The sequence below is a fragment of the Moschus berezovskii genome, chromosome 17, assembly GCF_049115385.1.
Source record: "Moschus berezovskii isolate FMDL1 chromosome 17, NW_MosBer_1.0, whole genome shotgun sequence".
Lineage (NCBI taxonomy): Eukaryota > Metazoa > Chordata > Mammalia > Artiodactyla > Moschidae > Moschus > Moschus berezovskii.
Window position 1 is genome coordinate 30,755,322 of NC_142476.1, and position 14,890 is coordinate 30,770,211.

The 14,890-nt window shown below is 57.2% G+C and overlaps 1 protein-coding gene across 1 annotated transcript in view; it reads right to left on the reverse strand.

Annotated features, from left to right (window-relative positions):
* Positions 1–284: 284 nt before the first annotated feature.
* QSOX1 (quiescin sulfhydryl oxidase 1) overlaps positions 285–14,890 on the reverse strand; it is a 41,299-nt gene continuing 26,693 nt past the window's right edge. Inside the window, exons 8-13 of the mRNA XM_055419158.2 lie at positions 13,882–14,011; positions 9,331–9,453; positions 8,401–8,548; positions 4,326–4,505; positions 1,852–2,075; positions 285–1,052 (exon numbers count right to left, since the gene is read on the reverse strand). Coding sequence (XP_055275133.2) covers positions 1,044–1,052; positions 1,852–2,075; positions 4,326–4,505; positions 8,401–8,548; positions 9,331–9,453; positions 13,882–14,011 — 814 coding nt within the window. The 3' untranslated portion in view covers positions 285–1,043. The remainder of the gene's footprint in view (positions 1,053–1,851; positions 2,076–4,325; positions 4,506–8,400; positions 8,549–9,330; positions 9,454–13,881; positions 14,012–14,890) is intronic.

Sequence of the window (14,890 nt, forward strand, 5' to 3'; positions counted from 1 at the left end):
TTTGCATATTCTATCCAGACCTTGACGGGCTTCCCTGGGTGGCTCAGCAGTAAAGAATGTGTCTGCCAATGCAGGAGACACGGGTTCAATCCCTGGGGTCGGGAAGATCCCTGGAGGAGGAAATGGCAACCCACTCCAGTATTCTTGCCTGGAAAATCCCATGGACAGAGGAGACTGAAGGCTACAGTCCATGGGGTCACAAGAGTTGTACACGATTGAGCGAGTAAACAACAGCAGCAATCCAGACCTGGATGCCAGTAGCAAGTTAAAGAACACACCGGTGCTTGCCTTAACAAAATAATTTATTCCACAGCCCCCGCTAACAGTGGAGGGGAGTGGGAATCAAGCCTGTGGAGAGCGTCACCCTCCCCTCTGACCCTTTTAACCTCTACATGATGGGAGGTGACCCTCGAGAGGAACGGCACTCTCCTCACTTCGGCTCCCCCCACAGTCATAGATTAGCATCTATTTTGGAGACTAAAATCAAAAGACAGAAGACCCAGATCAGAGAGATGGGTTGAGCCCGATGCAGAAAGCACATTCAGAGCAAAGGCTTCACTGGCCCTCTCACAGCTAAGGCACTAGAGACCCAGACAGCCCTCTGTAAACCCCACACCCCAGCCCAGTACCGTCACACACCGGCTCCAGCCTGTGGTCCTCCTGTACCCAAGGTTTGGGAAGGGACCCAGCCAGAGGCTTTCCTCCCAAAGACCTCACCTGGGAGAACAACAGGACTTCCAGAAGCTTCCAGGGCCCCTTCCAAAGCCAAACCCCACCCGGGGGTCGGTGTGGGGGCGGGGGGGTCTGAGGGGCTGGAGGACGTGCAGGCACAGGGGGCCACAGGCAGTCCTTCCTTCTCTGGCGCAAAGGGCTCTTTGCAGCAGGATGGACGGAGTCCCGGGAAGCAGGGAAGGGGTCCACTCCAGTCCCGGGGCCCCTCCTCTGGAGAGGGGAAGCCTTGGACACTGCAGCCTCATTGGCCCCAGTTTAGGGCCAACACCAAGCGGGAAACACTGAAGCTTCGGGGAGAATGAGGCAGGGCTTCAAATAAGCTGAAAAAGAGGAATTTGGCTCTGAGAGGCCAGGGATGGAGCCTCCCGACCCCACTGCCCAAGGCTGCCCTTGCCTGTGCTGGCAGATGAACCCGTCCCTGTCTATGGACCATCCCTCTCCAGAAGCCCCTGGAAGGTTTCACCGCAGCAACTGGTTTTGCTGGGTGGACAAGGAGTAAGGGGACGGAGGCAGAGAGGGCTGGAAGAGCCCGTGGACGGCAGCTTCCTATCCTGCCCCCTTCCCGGGTTGGACAGTTCAGGTGGCAGGGAGGCTGGCATAGCCCTTCAGAGCCCTTATCCTGGCCCGGAAGTAGGTATACACGGCCAGCAGGCCCATGAAGGACAGGGAGTAGAGCCCCACGCAGAGGCTAATGTCCAGGTGGGAGAAGTTCCCGCCCAGCACCTGCAGCCACTGGCCCTGGCCCTGGCCGGCCCCAGCCTTGGGCTCCCCGTCAGGGATGCCCACCAGCTGCTGGGAGCTGCGGCCCACTCGGCCCAGCTCTGAAGGGCCTCCGGGGAGGTTCCTCTCAGCCAGGAACTCGGCCAACAACATGGCTCCTGTGTCTCTCCTGCTCAAGCGCTGCTCCGACTTATCCCTGTGAAGCTCCACTACGTGCTCAGGAGCTCCCGGGTCTGGCTCATCTGTGGCCGCACCGAGGCCAGCCTGCATCTTGGGGTGACTTGCCCCAAGTCCTGCCACTGGGATGGTGGCTCCAGGGGCCTTTATCCCTGAGCCCACCGGGATCTCAGCCTTCTCAGGGGCCAGGGTAAAATTTCTGGTTGCCAGCTCCAGCTCCACCTGTTTTGGGATGACTGCCATCCTCTGTGTACCCCTCCGGGGGCCCGGCCCAGCTGAAGGAAGGTCTAGGACGATGTTGCTTGGGGAGAAGTGGGTCTTCAAGAAGTTGAGGGTGTTGTCCAGGTCCCACACTGGCGCACCCCGGAGTTCATTGTGGCAGGCGGAACAGAGCTCGCGGGGCGGCCACTGCACCTTGGGGAACTGGGGGTCCTCGCTGGGGGCGCCTGGGGAGAGAAGCACACACACAGGCTGCCTGTGACACGCTGGACACCTGGAAACCCAGATCTCACCCTTCCATTCACGATGCCAGCTCCCTCATCTGCACAAAGCGGGCACCGCTGCCCCGGGAAAGGATGTGTATGCGAGAGGGCAGATAACAGGCCCAGCCAGGGCCTGGCCCGCAGCGGAGCCAACAGTACTGCCTGTCTGGACAAGGAGGTTCCTCCCCACCCCCGCCACTCCAGTTTCTCCTCCAGCCACTTCCCCGTGTTAACCCACGGTCTGTCACCTTCGCGGCTGGTTTGTACCCCTGGACCAGACATGGGAAAGGGCGAGAAGACGCAGAATGATCTGACTGGCAGGCTTTGGTAGGTCTATTAGCATTAACCCTCTGCATTTTCCTGAAAGTTCCCAAGTTTTAAGTGAGTAAAGATACATTCTTTTTGTAATGTTTTTAAAGCAAGAGTTCAAGGCACATGGTAGTTTCAAGGCTTCTCCTGCGCCCCCTGCAGCCCTCTGGGGTAGGTAGCGGGGAGTGGAATTCTGGGCTTCCTTGGTAGCTCAGCTGGTAAAGAATGCACCTGTGAAGCAGGAGAGCCTGGTTCGATTTCTGGGTCAGGAAGATCCCCTGGAGAAGGGATAGGCTACCTACTCCAGTATTCTTCGGCTTCCCTGGTGGCTCAGATGGTAAAGAATCTGCCCGCGATGCGGGAGACCTGGGTTTGATCCCTAGGTTAGGAAGATACCCTAGAGGAGGGTATGGCAACCCACTCTAGTATTCCTGCCTGGAAAATCCCCATGGACAGAGGAGTCTGGCAGACTACAGTACAGGGGGTTGCAAAGAGTCAGACACGACTGGGCGACTCAACACAGCACAGTGAAATTTCCTCCTCAGGTGGTCTCAAGGGCTGGGCGCGTGGATGGGGGAAAGGACACTCAGGAGAGAGACAGGAAGTTGCCCTTCCTGCCAGGCCGCTGGGACCCCAAGCAGGGCCAGCTCTGTGGGCAGAGCCCCAGACGGCCTGCCACCAGCCCCTTGCCCAGTGTCACCTTGGGAATGGCAATCAGCCCATCTCTCTTGGAGGAGGCACCTCTCCTAAAGGGTTTAATAGGGGGGAAGAAAGTGGTTGGGCAGAATGAAGCAGCAAGTGATGTAAAAATCAGAATGGTTATTTTTGGGAAGGGAGCAACATGGAGATTCCAAGAGTTCAGTGAGAAGTGATAGTGAGCAGACCTTGCAAAGTGAGCACTCCATTTGCACCTGCTCATTATTGTTACTGGCTGATCTGAAAGGGCAGGCCTAGAGAGAGTAAGGGCACTGACTTCCTGGCCCTCCAGCAGCAGCTGGGCCCCCAGGGAAGCCAGCAGCCTGAAGGTCACAGGAGGCTGGAGGCTCAGATGAGCTTTTGGTGGCAGGGGCGGGGCAGGGGCAGGGAGAGAAGGGGTGGGAGGAGAGATGGCACGTGTCTTCTTTTGAAGTCCACCAGGAGGCCCCAGGAGATGCAGACAAGGGCAGCCGCCTGCACCGCCACCTGCTCCACTGGCTCCTTTAACCTCGGCCTGCCCCAGGCCTTCTCCCCCGCCTCCCACCCCTGGGAGGTCTGTCCCAGCCAATCGCACTTCTTCTCTCCCCGCAGAGCAGCCCAGGCTTCCATCCACAGATGGCTGCTGGTCACCCCTGGAGTGTAATGCTTTTGTCTGTGGGACCCATCAGACTCCTTAACACGGGGGAATAGAAAACATTGTAAACAAGGGAAACGCAGAAGACAAGGCCTCCTCCTGTGAGAATCTGTCCTTGGCTTCCAGGAAGGTTTTTCTTCTCAAGCACGTTTTATCATTAGACCCCTCCCAGGGGGTGGAAAAATCCAGCTCTTTTCTCTTTATTGGTTTGAGAAAGGGGTCAATAGCCAGGAAGCAGCACAGGGAAGCCAGGAAAAGGGACCCCAGTGGGCCAGAGGGAGTGGCCATGGTGTTGGGCAGAGGGAGAGCAACAGCACTGAAGGCGCAGGATCTCAGGGTGCTGAAACCTCAGTCTCCTCATCTAGAAAACAGGTCTAGTGATGCCGGCATACATCAGCAGGGCTGGGAGAGCCTGTGAAGGGGCTCCAGGTGTTAAGCAGCACCGTGACACATGGAGTGTTACCTAGAGGGACAGTCAGGGTCCCGTCTGCTGCCTCTGGTCCAAGACTCCCAAGTTCCCCCACCTCACCCTCCCTCTGCAGGTGATTCTGGCCTTGGAGGTAGCCCGTCCTTACCTGCAAGGCGAGCGTTGACCTTGTTGTGGCTGGACCAGAACCAAAGGACGGCGCTGTTCAGACTCCCCACCCGGTGCATGGAGCCAGAGGCCATCTGCTCAAAGTGGCCAGCGCACTCTCGGCAGCCGAAGAAGAAGCGGACATAGCCCCGGATGGCTTGAAGGACCTCCTGGGCCTTGGCTACAGGGAAGAGGAGACGTTAGTCACCGGGGGCCCTGTGGGTTGCTTGGCCCTGCCGACCCCACCACCATCCCCATCACAGGCCCACCACGGCCTCCTCTGCATAGGGCACACACACTGGGCCCACCTGACGCGGGGACTGGTCTCTGCCTACTTCACCTTCCAGGGGGGGTCATGGCTCTGACTCCATCCCCCGCCAGACTCTTAAACCTCAGTCTCCCTTGTCTGCCTCTTATCCAGGCCCTCATCACTTACTGACACTTAGGATAAAGTCCAAACTCATCGTCAGGACACTCAGGCTCTTAGAGATGTGGCTGGAGAGATAGGCAGGGGCTGGAGCGCCTACAACCCGACCGACCTGTGGGTCCCTACCCTGCCCCTCCTGCTTCAGGCTTCCGGTCGTGACCGGCCCTCCATTGCGTCTCCTCCCTCGGGCACTACATACTAAGAGCGCATCCTGATCTGGCTCTGCACATCCCCTAATTTGTCTCCATCTCTCCTCAGCCCCCTCATGCCCTCCCACTGGGCTCTCTGGACTGGCAACATCCAGGCTCTGAGCCTCTTCCTGCTCCGACATGGGGTCCTCCCTGAAGGTACCACTGCTCCCCCAAACCCGCCCTTCTTGAACCCCTCTGTCTTCCACACTCCACACACCTCAGGGCTAGAGGCGGTGGAAGTCCCCTCCCTGCTGTTGGTTGTGTCAAGACTCTCTCCTTCCTGCAGTGAAACCCCCAGCCCTTTAAAAGCCTGTCTCCTAGCCCCACCCCTCCACCCACTGGGACCTCAGCACCCTGCTCACCACCACTCCCCAGGCCCTTGGTTTTAGCACCTTCGGTGTCCACACCTAGGTGTGCCTTGCCTCCCACTTCCGCAGTCCCCTCAGCTCCTGCGTCCACCCCCATCGCTCTTTTTGCCTGCCCTCGGGCTCTGTACCTCACCCCTCTCGCCTCCTCCAAGATTTCACTCCTGCCCATATTTTCATTTGCTATGGCATTATCCATTTCCTCCTTGTATGGGCTCCTTCCGACAGGAAACAAATAACTACAGTAAAGAAATTTCTCTCTGACTGGGGCCATACCCCAATCACTCCCCCAGCACCTCCAACTTCTCCCCAGCTCTTCTCTCTTCAGCCCAATCTACCCAGGCCTTTCTCTCCACTAAACCCCTGAAACAGCTCTTGCCAGCGAAGTCCTCCCTTTGTACCATCTCCCCCAGCACAGCAGCATCCACTCAGCTGGGTCCTCTTTCTTGAAACTCTTTATGTTGGGGACCTTCTTGAAATTGCAACGGCGGCTCTTTCTTAGTCTCCTTTGGTGGCCCCGGCTCTCCACCGAGCAGAGGTCTGGAAGCTGAATGCCCCAGAACTCAGGCCTATTTGCACTCTTCTCGGCTGGAGAAGGCAATGGCAACCCACTCCAGTACTCTTGCCTGGAAAATCCCATGGACGGAGGAGCCTGGTAGGCTGTAGTCCATGGAGTCACTAAGAGTAGGACACAACTGAGCGACTTCACTTTCACTTTTCACTTTCATGCATTGGAGAAGGAAAAGGCAACCCACTCCAGTGTTCTTGCCTGGAGAATCCCAAGGACAGCGGAGCCTGGTGGGCTGCCGTCTATGGGGTTGCACAGAGTCAGATACGACTAAAGCGACTTAGCAGCAGCAGCTGCCCACCCGCTAATGCACTCATCCAGTCCCCAGGTCTCAACTACCATCTATATGCTGACGGCCACAAGATTTGTGTTTCTGTCATGGACCTCGACCCAGAACTGCGGGCTTGACTGTCTGCATCCACATTCAGAGATTCCATAGATGCACACGGCTATGTGCCCTCTCCCCATCTACTGCCACCCCGAGCCTTCCCATTTCTCAGCTCATAGAACCATCATCCACCAGACGTTCAGGCCCAAGTCCAGGGTCTGACCAAAGCCCTTCATCCTGCACATTCTTTATCCCAGCCCTCATTGAGTCATATCAGTTCTGCCTTTAAAACACACCCAAATCTGCCCTTCTTAAACATGCTCACCTAACAACTCTAGCGAGAGCTGCCACCACCTCTCCTGGACAAGTTCCACAACGTCCTAATTGGCTGCCCTGCTTCCACCTTGCCCTGCTCTAGTCCACCCTCCACCCAGTCATCTCTCTAAAGCATCGATCGTGTGCATCCCTCCCCCACCAATGGTCTCTGGTAGATTCCCATAATGCAGGGACTGAAATGCAACTCCCTCCCTCCCTGGGACCTCCAAGTGCCCACCTCCTCTCCTGCAGCCCCCTCCTGGCCCCCTCTGGTGCTGCAAATACACCTGATTTGTTTCCTGCTCTTTCTAGTCCTTGACCTGTGTTACGGGCTGCACTGCATCCTCTAAAGTTTTCATGCTGTAGTCCTAACACCAGTCCTTCAGAATGTGACTGTATTTGGACACAGCATCTTTAAAAAGGTGATTAAGTGAGAATGAGGTCACTGGGGTGTATCCTATTGCAATATGACTGGTGTCCTTGTAAGAAGGGGACATTTGGATACAGCCAGGAACACCCACAGGGAGGACCATGTGATGACCCAGGGAGACGATGGCCATCTACAAAACCAAGCACAGGCCTCCGTGGAACCCACCCTGCCAACGCCTTCATCGTGGACTTCCAGCTTCCAGAACCGTGAGAAGGCACGTTTCTGTTGTTAAAGGCCCAGTGTGTAGCAGCTTGTTGTGGCGACCTGAGCAGACTCAGGCGGCCCAGGGGGGCTCCCGTCCCAGACATCCCACCACCGCTTCCCTCTGACCAACCAGGTCTCATACTGCGCCCCTCCTCAGAGAAGCCTCCCCCAGCCAGCCTGCCTGTCTGAACACCAACCCCTCCCCAGCCCCTCACCCCACCGTGGGCTCTGTCTTTCAAACAGACTCACCATCGCACCTGAAGTGATCTATCTGTGTGTTTACTGTCTGTCTCCTGCCGCTGGAATATTGTCCCCTCGAGGCAGGGATGTCTCGCTGCAAGCGCTGCTATACCCCACCCCTAGTGTGGGGCCTGGCTCTTCAGAGATGCTCTGTAAATTGTGGCTGACAGACCAGCTGGCCACAGCCCAGCCGCTCCTCCAGTTCCCTCTGTATCCGCACAGGCCACCTCCTTGGTCTGGGACTCCGATCCATCTTCCCCCTCACTGACCTCCAAGTGAAGCTGCCCTTCCCAACAGCGTGGAGCACTCCCTCGCTCCCCCACCCCCGCGCATCCTCCTCTCCCCGTTGCCCCTGGGCCCTGGCACACTGCCCGTCAGCCCTGTGCCCACCTGCCTCACAGTCCGCTGGGGGCAGGGCACGTCTCTCCCACCTTTGCGTCCTCTAGGCTGGGCCAGGGCCCGGCGTGAGCCTGGTCCCTCAGTGAACGGGGGCTGAACTGGGTGCCCACCCATTCAGTCGTTTCGTATGGCTGAGGGGCGGGGTGAGTGATGGAGAGCAGTTGCATGGTTTGGGGGCAAAACAGGGCAAAGGGGTCAAGGTTCCCCCAGCTTCCGCTAGAAAATGATTTTTTCAGGGGGAAATACAATAAAGTTGTTCAGAGTCCACAGTATCAGCTGCATAGGTTGCGAAGAAGACATAGATCTTTTCCTTATGGGAGTATAAAAGACAGAACCAGATCTCTTTCACGAAGACTAAAAATAAACCCAGCCTGTGGCTTCAAGAAAGCCAGGGAGCAGCCTCACACCCCTGAGTTCGTGAGGCACCACCCTGGGGGCCATGGGCAGGATGGAGTGGCTACACCAGGCCCTCCCGGCTCCGGGTCCACACCGATCATGTGTCACCAGCTGCAAACACGGACTCCCCGAAGTTCAGGCCTGCAGCAGGGCACCAGCAGAGGGTGGGATGGGGTGGGCTGAGGCACAGGGGGTGCCTGGGCCTCCACTCACCTGTTTCCTGAGAATGGTCTACACCTTCCTGAGCTGCCTGCACGGTCAAGAAGTGGAACAGGATCCACAGGGAGCAGGGAAAGCCCCGGAAATGCGGCTCACTCCCCTGGCAGCCCACCCAGTTCACCTTCTCCGCGATCACAGTGCCCTAGGGGACACACAGGATCGTGAGTGCACATATGGAGAAGAAACAGGAGCTGCGTGGGGGGTGGGGAGGGCGGCTTGCTGGAGACTCCAGGTCTGCATGCAGCCCTGACACCAACAGTCCCTTTCTCAGTCTATCACCTCGAGGTGGGGGTTTCCTTTCCACTGGTGACACCCATGAAGCGAGCAGGAGGGCTGAGAGACCGTGACACAAACCAAGTCATGTCCCTACTCTAGCCTCAACCTCCCCCTCTGGAGAATAAGCGGTTCATCTCTAAGGGTCCTTCAGGCTTGGCCTCCCCCCCACACGTCTGTGAGGTTCTGCACCTCTGCTGGCTGACGTGCCCACCTGTGCAAACAGCGGTGACAGCAGGAGCCCAGAAAGCGCCCCTGGAGAGAAGCCGTGCTGAGGAGCCTGGCAGGCAAGAGGGCTGTGGTTAAAAGCTCTCCCACCAGGGGCATCTCACAACCAGCTCTAAAGCCCAGCTTAACTACTTACTGGCTGTGTGACCTTAGACACACACAGAGTTACTTGACCTCTGCTTCTTCATCTGCCCAATGGGAATAGTATCTGCCTTCCACTAGTGTTTTGAGGATTAAGTGAGGTCTGGAGAGAGAAAGCTGAACAGATGGTGGGTCACTCGTGACCAACACAAGGACCCAACCAAGATCATGGCCTCCTTCCTAAATGTGGATTGGTGAGGAGGTCAGAGGGGAGAAGGTGGACCCCTTCTGCTCCCATAGATATAGAACATGGAGGACAGCTTCTTTGCCTCCCAGACTCACCTCCTTCCTGCTGTCCAGCGCATTTTTAAAGAAACCATAGGGAATTTTCTTTCTCTGCTGCTTCTTGAGCCAGTCGTTCATGGAGTGCAGGAAGTTCTGGACTAAGGGCCGGCCACGGAAGTACTATGGAGGTGATAAGTGGAGAGTGAGAAGCAATTTCCTGGGAGTTCCCCTGGGGAGGGCAGTGGGGGCGGGCTGAAGGGGGTTGAGGTATGTTCTGGAATGTTCCAGAAGCACCAGGAAAACATCTTAAGACCCAAATGTGAGAGGAAAAAAAACACCCAAATGTGGGCTCCTCACTCACTACCTTTGCCCTGGGACACCTGGGAAGGTGAGGCGGAGGGCTGGGCAGAGGCGCTCAGTGGGGCTGGGCCCTCAAGGCCTCCCCCACTCCAGGCTGCAGGCTGGGGCTCTGAGCCCTGACCACAAGCCCACTGGGAGGAAGGCCGAGCACCTGTGTCACTGCCCAGGGCAGCTGGGACCCCTGGGCCACACGGGCCTCTGTTCAGGTAATCTGATAGAGCAGCTGATTAGCGAACTGACCAGCTGGGCTGGGCTGGCAAACGGCCTTTCATTTGTATTCCACAGGCTGCCAGTGGCGACCAGGCAGCGCAGGGGCCAGAGTGGAGATCCAAATCTTGATGGGAACTCCCCATAGTCTCCGAGGAGCAGGAAAAGCTACTCTGAAGATAAGTCAACTCAAATCTGATTAGTATCAGCACTTTAAAACCACAAGGGCTCCAGGGAGGAGGATGGATGTGTTGTGTGTGTGTGTGTGTGTGTGTCTGCACACGCATGAGCACACGCACGAGCATACCCGGGGTGGGGGAAGGAGAGAGGGGGCTGCAGTAGCAGAGCAGGTCAGAAAAATCATCAAGAAGGTCAGGAGGGCAAGACGGAGAAACTTGGGGGACAAGAGCACAGAGAAACACTTGTAGGAAGAAGGAAGCTGAAGACAGGAATGATCCCTAAACAGAAAAACCTGCCAAGGGATCCAGTCCTCTGAGGGAGTCATGGCGTGTTCTTATCAAACCTCCAGGCAGGACACTGTCCCCCAGCGGGAAAAGTGGCCAGAAAGAACCCTGTGCTTTGACAGGCTGCCTCTTGGTCAGCTCACAATGGCCTCTGGGCTCTCAACACAAATTTACAGCTTCAAGTCAGCGTTTGCTCACTGACCTTCACCCGCTGTCCTGATTAGGAAAGATGACGCCCTCTAAGGCCACGGTGTCAGGAGGAAGGATGAATTAAGGGGCTCTGGACCGCAGGGAGTCACCCTGTGCCGGAAGCAGGGAAACTCTGGTGACCACATGCCACCTAGCGGCCAGTCCTGCCAGCCGCTTCCGTGAGGGAGCAGGGAAATCCCTGCTGGGCCGCAGGGCAGACCCACAGCCGACAGGTCCCCAGGGCTGAGCAGACGGAGGGAGCTCTATGCCCTCCAGGCTTTCTTCGGTGCCCCAGGCACGCAGTGGGCAAGGGTGACAGTTAGCTTAGATATGCTTGTGATGCGACGATGCTAGAACCCACCCGTGGAGTTTTGTTCTGAGAAATACAGATAAGCTAAAACACAAAGGAGCACTCTTCAGAGTCGGACACCTTGTCAGAGGTCAAGAAATGGTGAGTGTATGTGTGTGCTCAGTCATGTCCGACTCTTTGCAACCCTATAGACTGTAGCCCACCAGGCTCCTCTGTCCATGGAATTTTCCAGGCAAGAATACTGGTAGTGGGTGGCCATTTCCTACTCCAAGGGAATCTTCCCAATGCAGAGACCTGAGTCTTTTGCGTCTCGTGCTTTGGCAGGTGGATTCTTTACCACTAGAACCACCTGGGAAGCCCCTCGAGGAATGGTTCAGTTCAATTCACTCCACTCAGTCGTGTCCGACTCTTCATGACTCCATGGACCACAGCACACCAGGCCTCCCTGTTCATTACCAACTCCCGGAGTCTACTCAAACTTATCTCCATTGAGTCGGTGATACCATCCAACCATCTCATCCTCTGTCACCACCCCCTTCTCCTCCTGCCCTCAATCCCTCCCAGCATCAGGGTCTTTTCCAATGAGTAGCTGCTCCTATTACTGCTATTCAGGAAGAAGCAACCACACAACAAGGGTAGGGCCAGAAGTCTCTCGAGTCTTGGGGGCTGCACTGCTTGGCTCAAACAGAGGCCTCCAAGCCTGTGCCCTCTGGCCCATGGCTCCTACCTCGAGTCTGCCTCTGCCCCAGGGCTAGCCCTCTCCTCTCTGAGGGGCATGTCTTCTGGCAGGGAGGACTGCACCCCAAACTCAGTTCCAGTACTGCTGAGGGCAGAAGCTCAATGGGCAGCACTTAAGCCTCTGCCTGGTTAGGACTTTCCTGGGTCGAGTTCTTTACCCTCACATGGGGGTGGGGGGCACAAACCAAAACCAGCTCTGAGTCCAGCTGAGAGACGCAAGCAGCACTCAGTTGACAGCCTCCCTGGGAGGAGTCCTTCAGAGAGGACTGGGCTGTGGGGTTGAGGGGTCCCTACCAGCTTCCTGGCTGCCCCTCCTCACGTGTCGAGCAGGAAGACAGTCTACAGAACTACTCCAGGATTCCTCCCCTCTGATTCTCTGGGCCAGCCAACCCGGACCTCAGCCACCTGAGGACCAGGCGGCTCACAGGACCGGTGGGGAAAGGCTCTATTATCAGAAGGGGCTGAAGAACAGGGGCCCGGTCTGCGTGGAGGGGCCAAAGGCTGTCTCGGCTTAGATTGGAACAGCAAACAGCATGGTGACGAGCACTCACCACCTCACAGGGTCCTCAGTGTAACCACACCTGCCCATCACTAAGCCAAGTGGACCAGAAGGCCAGGACTGGTGAGGCGGGACGAGGGGCTAGGCAGGAGGCAATTCCCGAGGGAGAGGTGCAGACCACCCCCAGAGGGAGCCCCAGCTGCCCCTGACCTGCGCCAGAAGGAGGGGCTCAGACCTGCCCCCAGGGTGAGGGCGGCTGAGTCAGCAGTCAGCCTCTGAAGGGGACGGAGCCCGCATCTGACTCAGCATCCTGGGCAGCCAGAGCCTTGGGATTTAAGTAGGGCAGCGCTGGCAGGGGGCCTGGAGCCACAGAGAAGGGTGCGGGGAGGGAGGAGGCGGCAGGTACAGAGAGAGGAGGCAGCAGAGAAAGGGCCCAGCTCTAAACCTGGAGAGGGTGTGTGTGTGTGTGTGTGTAAGGAGCATGGCAGAGAAAGGGCGTGTGTGTGTGTGTGCACGCACACGTAAGGAGCATGGCAGAGAAAGGGCCCAGCTCTAAACCTGGAGAGGGTGTGTGTGTGTGTGTAAGGAGCATGGCAGAGAAAGGGTGTGTGTGTGTGTGTGTGTGTGTGTGCGCCCGCGCGTAAGGAGCATGGCAGAGAAAGGGCGTGTGTGTGTGTGTGTGTGTGTGTGTGTGTGTGTGTGTGTGTGTGTGTAAGGAGCATGGCAGAGAAAGGGCCCAGCTCTAAACCCGGAGGTGTGAGTGTATATATGAGGGTGTTTGTGTGTGCGAGTCACTCAGTCGTATCCAAGTCTTTGCAACTCCATGGACTGTAGCCCACCGGACTCCTCTGTCCATGGGATTTCTCCAGGCAAGAATACTGGAGTGGGTTTCCATTTCCTTCTCCAGGGGATCCTCCCAACCCAGGGGTCAAACCCTGGTCTCTTGCATTGGCAGGAGGATTCTTTACCATCTGAGCCATCAGGGAAGCCAGCTTAGATTATCTGTGCTGTGCTTAGCTGCTCAGTCATGTCCAATTCTTTGCGACCCTATGGACTATAGCCTGCCAGGCTCCTCTGTCCATGGGATTCTCCAGGCAAGAATACTGGAGTGGGTTGTCATTTCCTTCTCCAGGGGACTGAACCTGGAACCTCAGTTCAAACCCTGGCTATGACACCTCCTGCCAGGAGGCCTAAGGCAGGTCACTTGGGTAACCTGCACCTCCAAAGGGGGGTAGTACTTGCTACCCTGAAGCGAGACCAAGAGGAGTAAATGCCTGACACACATCAGGTCCTCCGTAAGCAGGAGTTGCACTTACATGGCTATGTACATGGAGTAGCCATGCTGGCAGGAAACTACAGAGGAATGAGGAAGGCATGGCTAAGGCCAGTGAGCTACCTCTGACTCTGAGTCTGAGAGGGGAAAGAAAAGACTCAGAGAAGCCTTCATTCCTTAACTGTGGGGTCCACGGCTTCTCCTTTCCCACTGATCACGACAAGGAGTGAGAGGTCACACTCCAGGCTCGGCCTGAGGTGGAGGACTCAGGCAGGCAGACACGTGCAAATGGGAATATCCCCTGGGCATCCAGTCCCATGTCCCACCCACCTCCCTGAACAGGGGAAGGGGGTTGTCCCGTGTGGCTGGGGGGCGTGCGACTGGGACCACAGGGCAGCAGCCCATGGTGGACTGCGATGGCTGGTGGGTGCAAAGATCTGAACCCAACCACGAGCTCCAGAGGAAGGGGCCGGGCTGATTCCTCCAGGCAGGCACAGCACCGGCCTGCAGGGATGCACATGGGTCCCGTGTGGAGCTGCTGAATGAGGGGCCCCAGGGCCCCGCTCACCTGGGCCAGCACTGCCATGAACTTTTTCAGGGCCACCAGGCGCTGCCCCTCCAGGATGGAGAACTTGCCCACTTCTATCCGGAGGATGTAGTGCAGTGCAGATTCCAGGTCAGCCATGTAGATCTTGGAGCTGAGGACCCAGAGGGAGCCAGAGAGAGAAAGGGGTGATAACCGTGGGGCAGGGGTGGAGGAGGAGCATCCAGGGCCAGAGGGAGAGAGGAGGCACTCCCGATGGTCACAGAGTCCTGCACGCTCATGTTTGGCTCTGCCAGTAACTAGCTGTGTGACCCTGGGTGGATTACTTAACGTCTCTGAGCACCCACTCCTCATCTGTAAGATGGGGATAGTAACAACTTGCTCACAGGCAGGTTGCTGAGAGGATTAAACAAAAGCACAAACACAAAACCCTCGGTAGCTCCTGGCATAGAGTGGGGTCTTCCCTCTGCAGGCCCACAGCCCCACCCCTCCTAGCACTCACAAAAGACCACGAGGAGAAGGTTGAGCTTCATGCTCTGATCTGAACAAAGACTCCGAGGGACAGTCGAGTTGACCCACAGGGGCACCCACACAACAAGGCTCTGGGGAAGCCGAGCCCTCAGAAAGACCATGGGTTTGGCTGCCTGCCAAGGCTGAGAATGGGGTTTTGGAAATGGGGAAGTGGGGTTTCCAGTTATTCTGATTGCTGCTCTTGCAGGTGCCAGACCGTGGGCATCATCTTACACCTCTTGGGCTGACCCCAGCCCTGGGAGAAGGGTTGCAGGCTCCTTGCTGGCTGCTCCACCCCATGCCCATCACTGCTCTTGTGGGATCTGGGCCCAGGGCCCTGAAGGACGGCTTCTTCTTTACCCTCGCCTCCTGACCCCTGGGTTCTGGTCTCGTTCTACGGTGGGGTAGCCCTGGGACTTTGGGCAACTCAGCCCACCTCTCTGGCCGGAGTGATCTCACGGGTAAAATGAACTTCTGTCCACCTGCTTCCCGAGGCGGTGGGGGGTCGGCAAGGTCAGCTGAC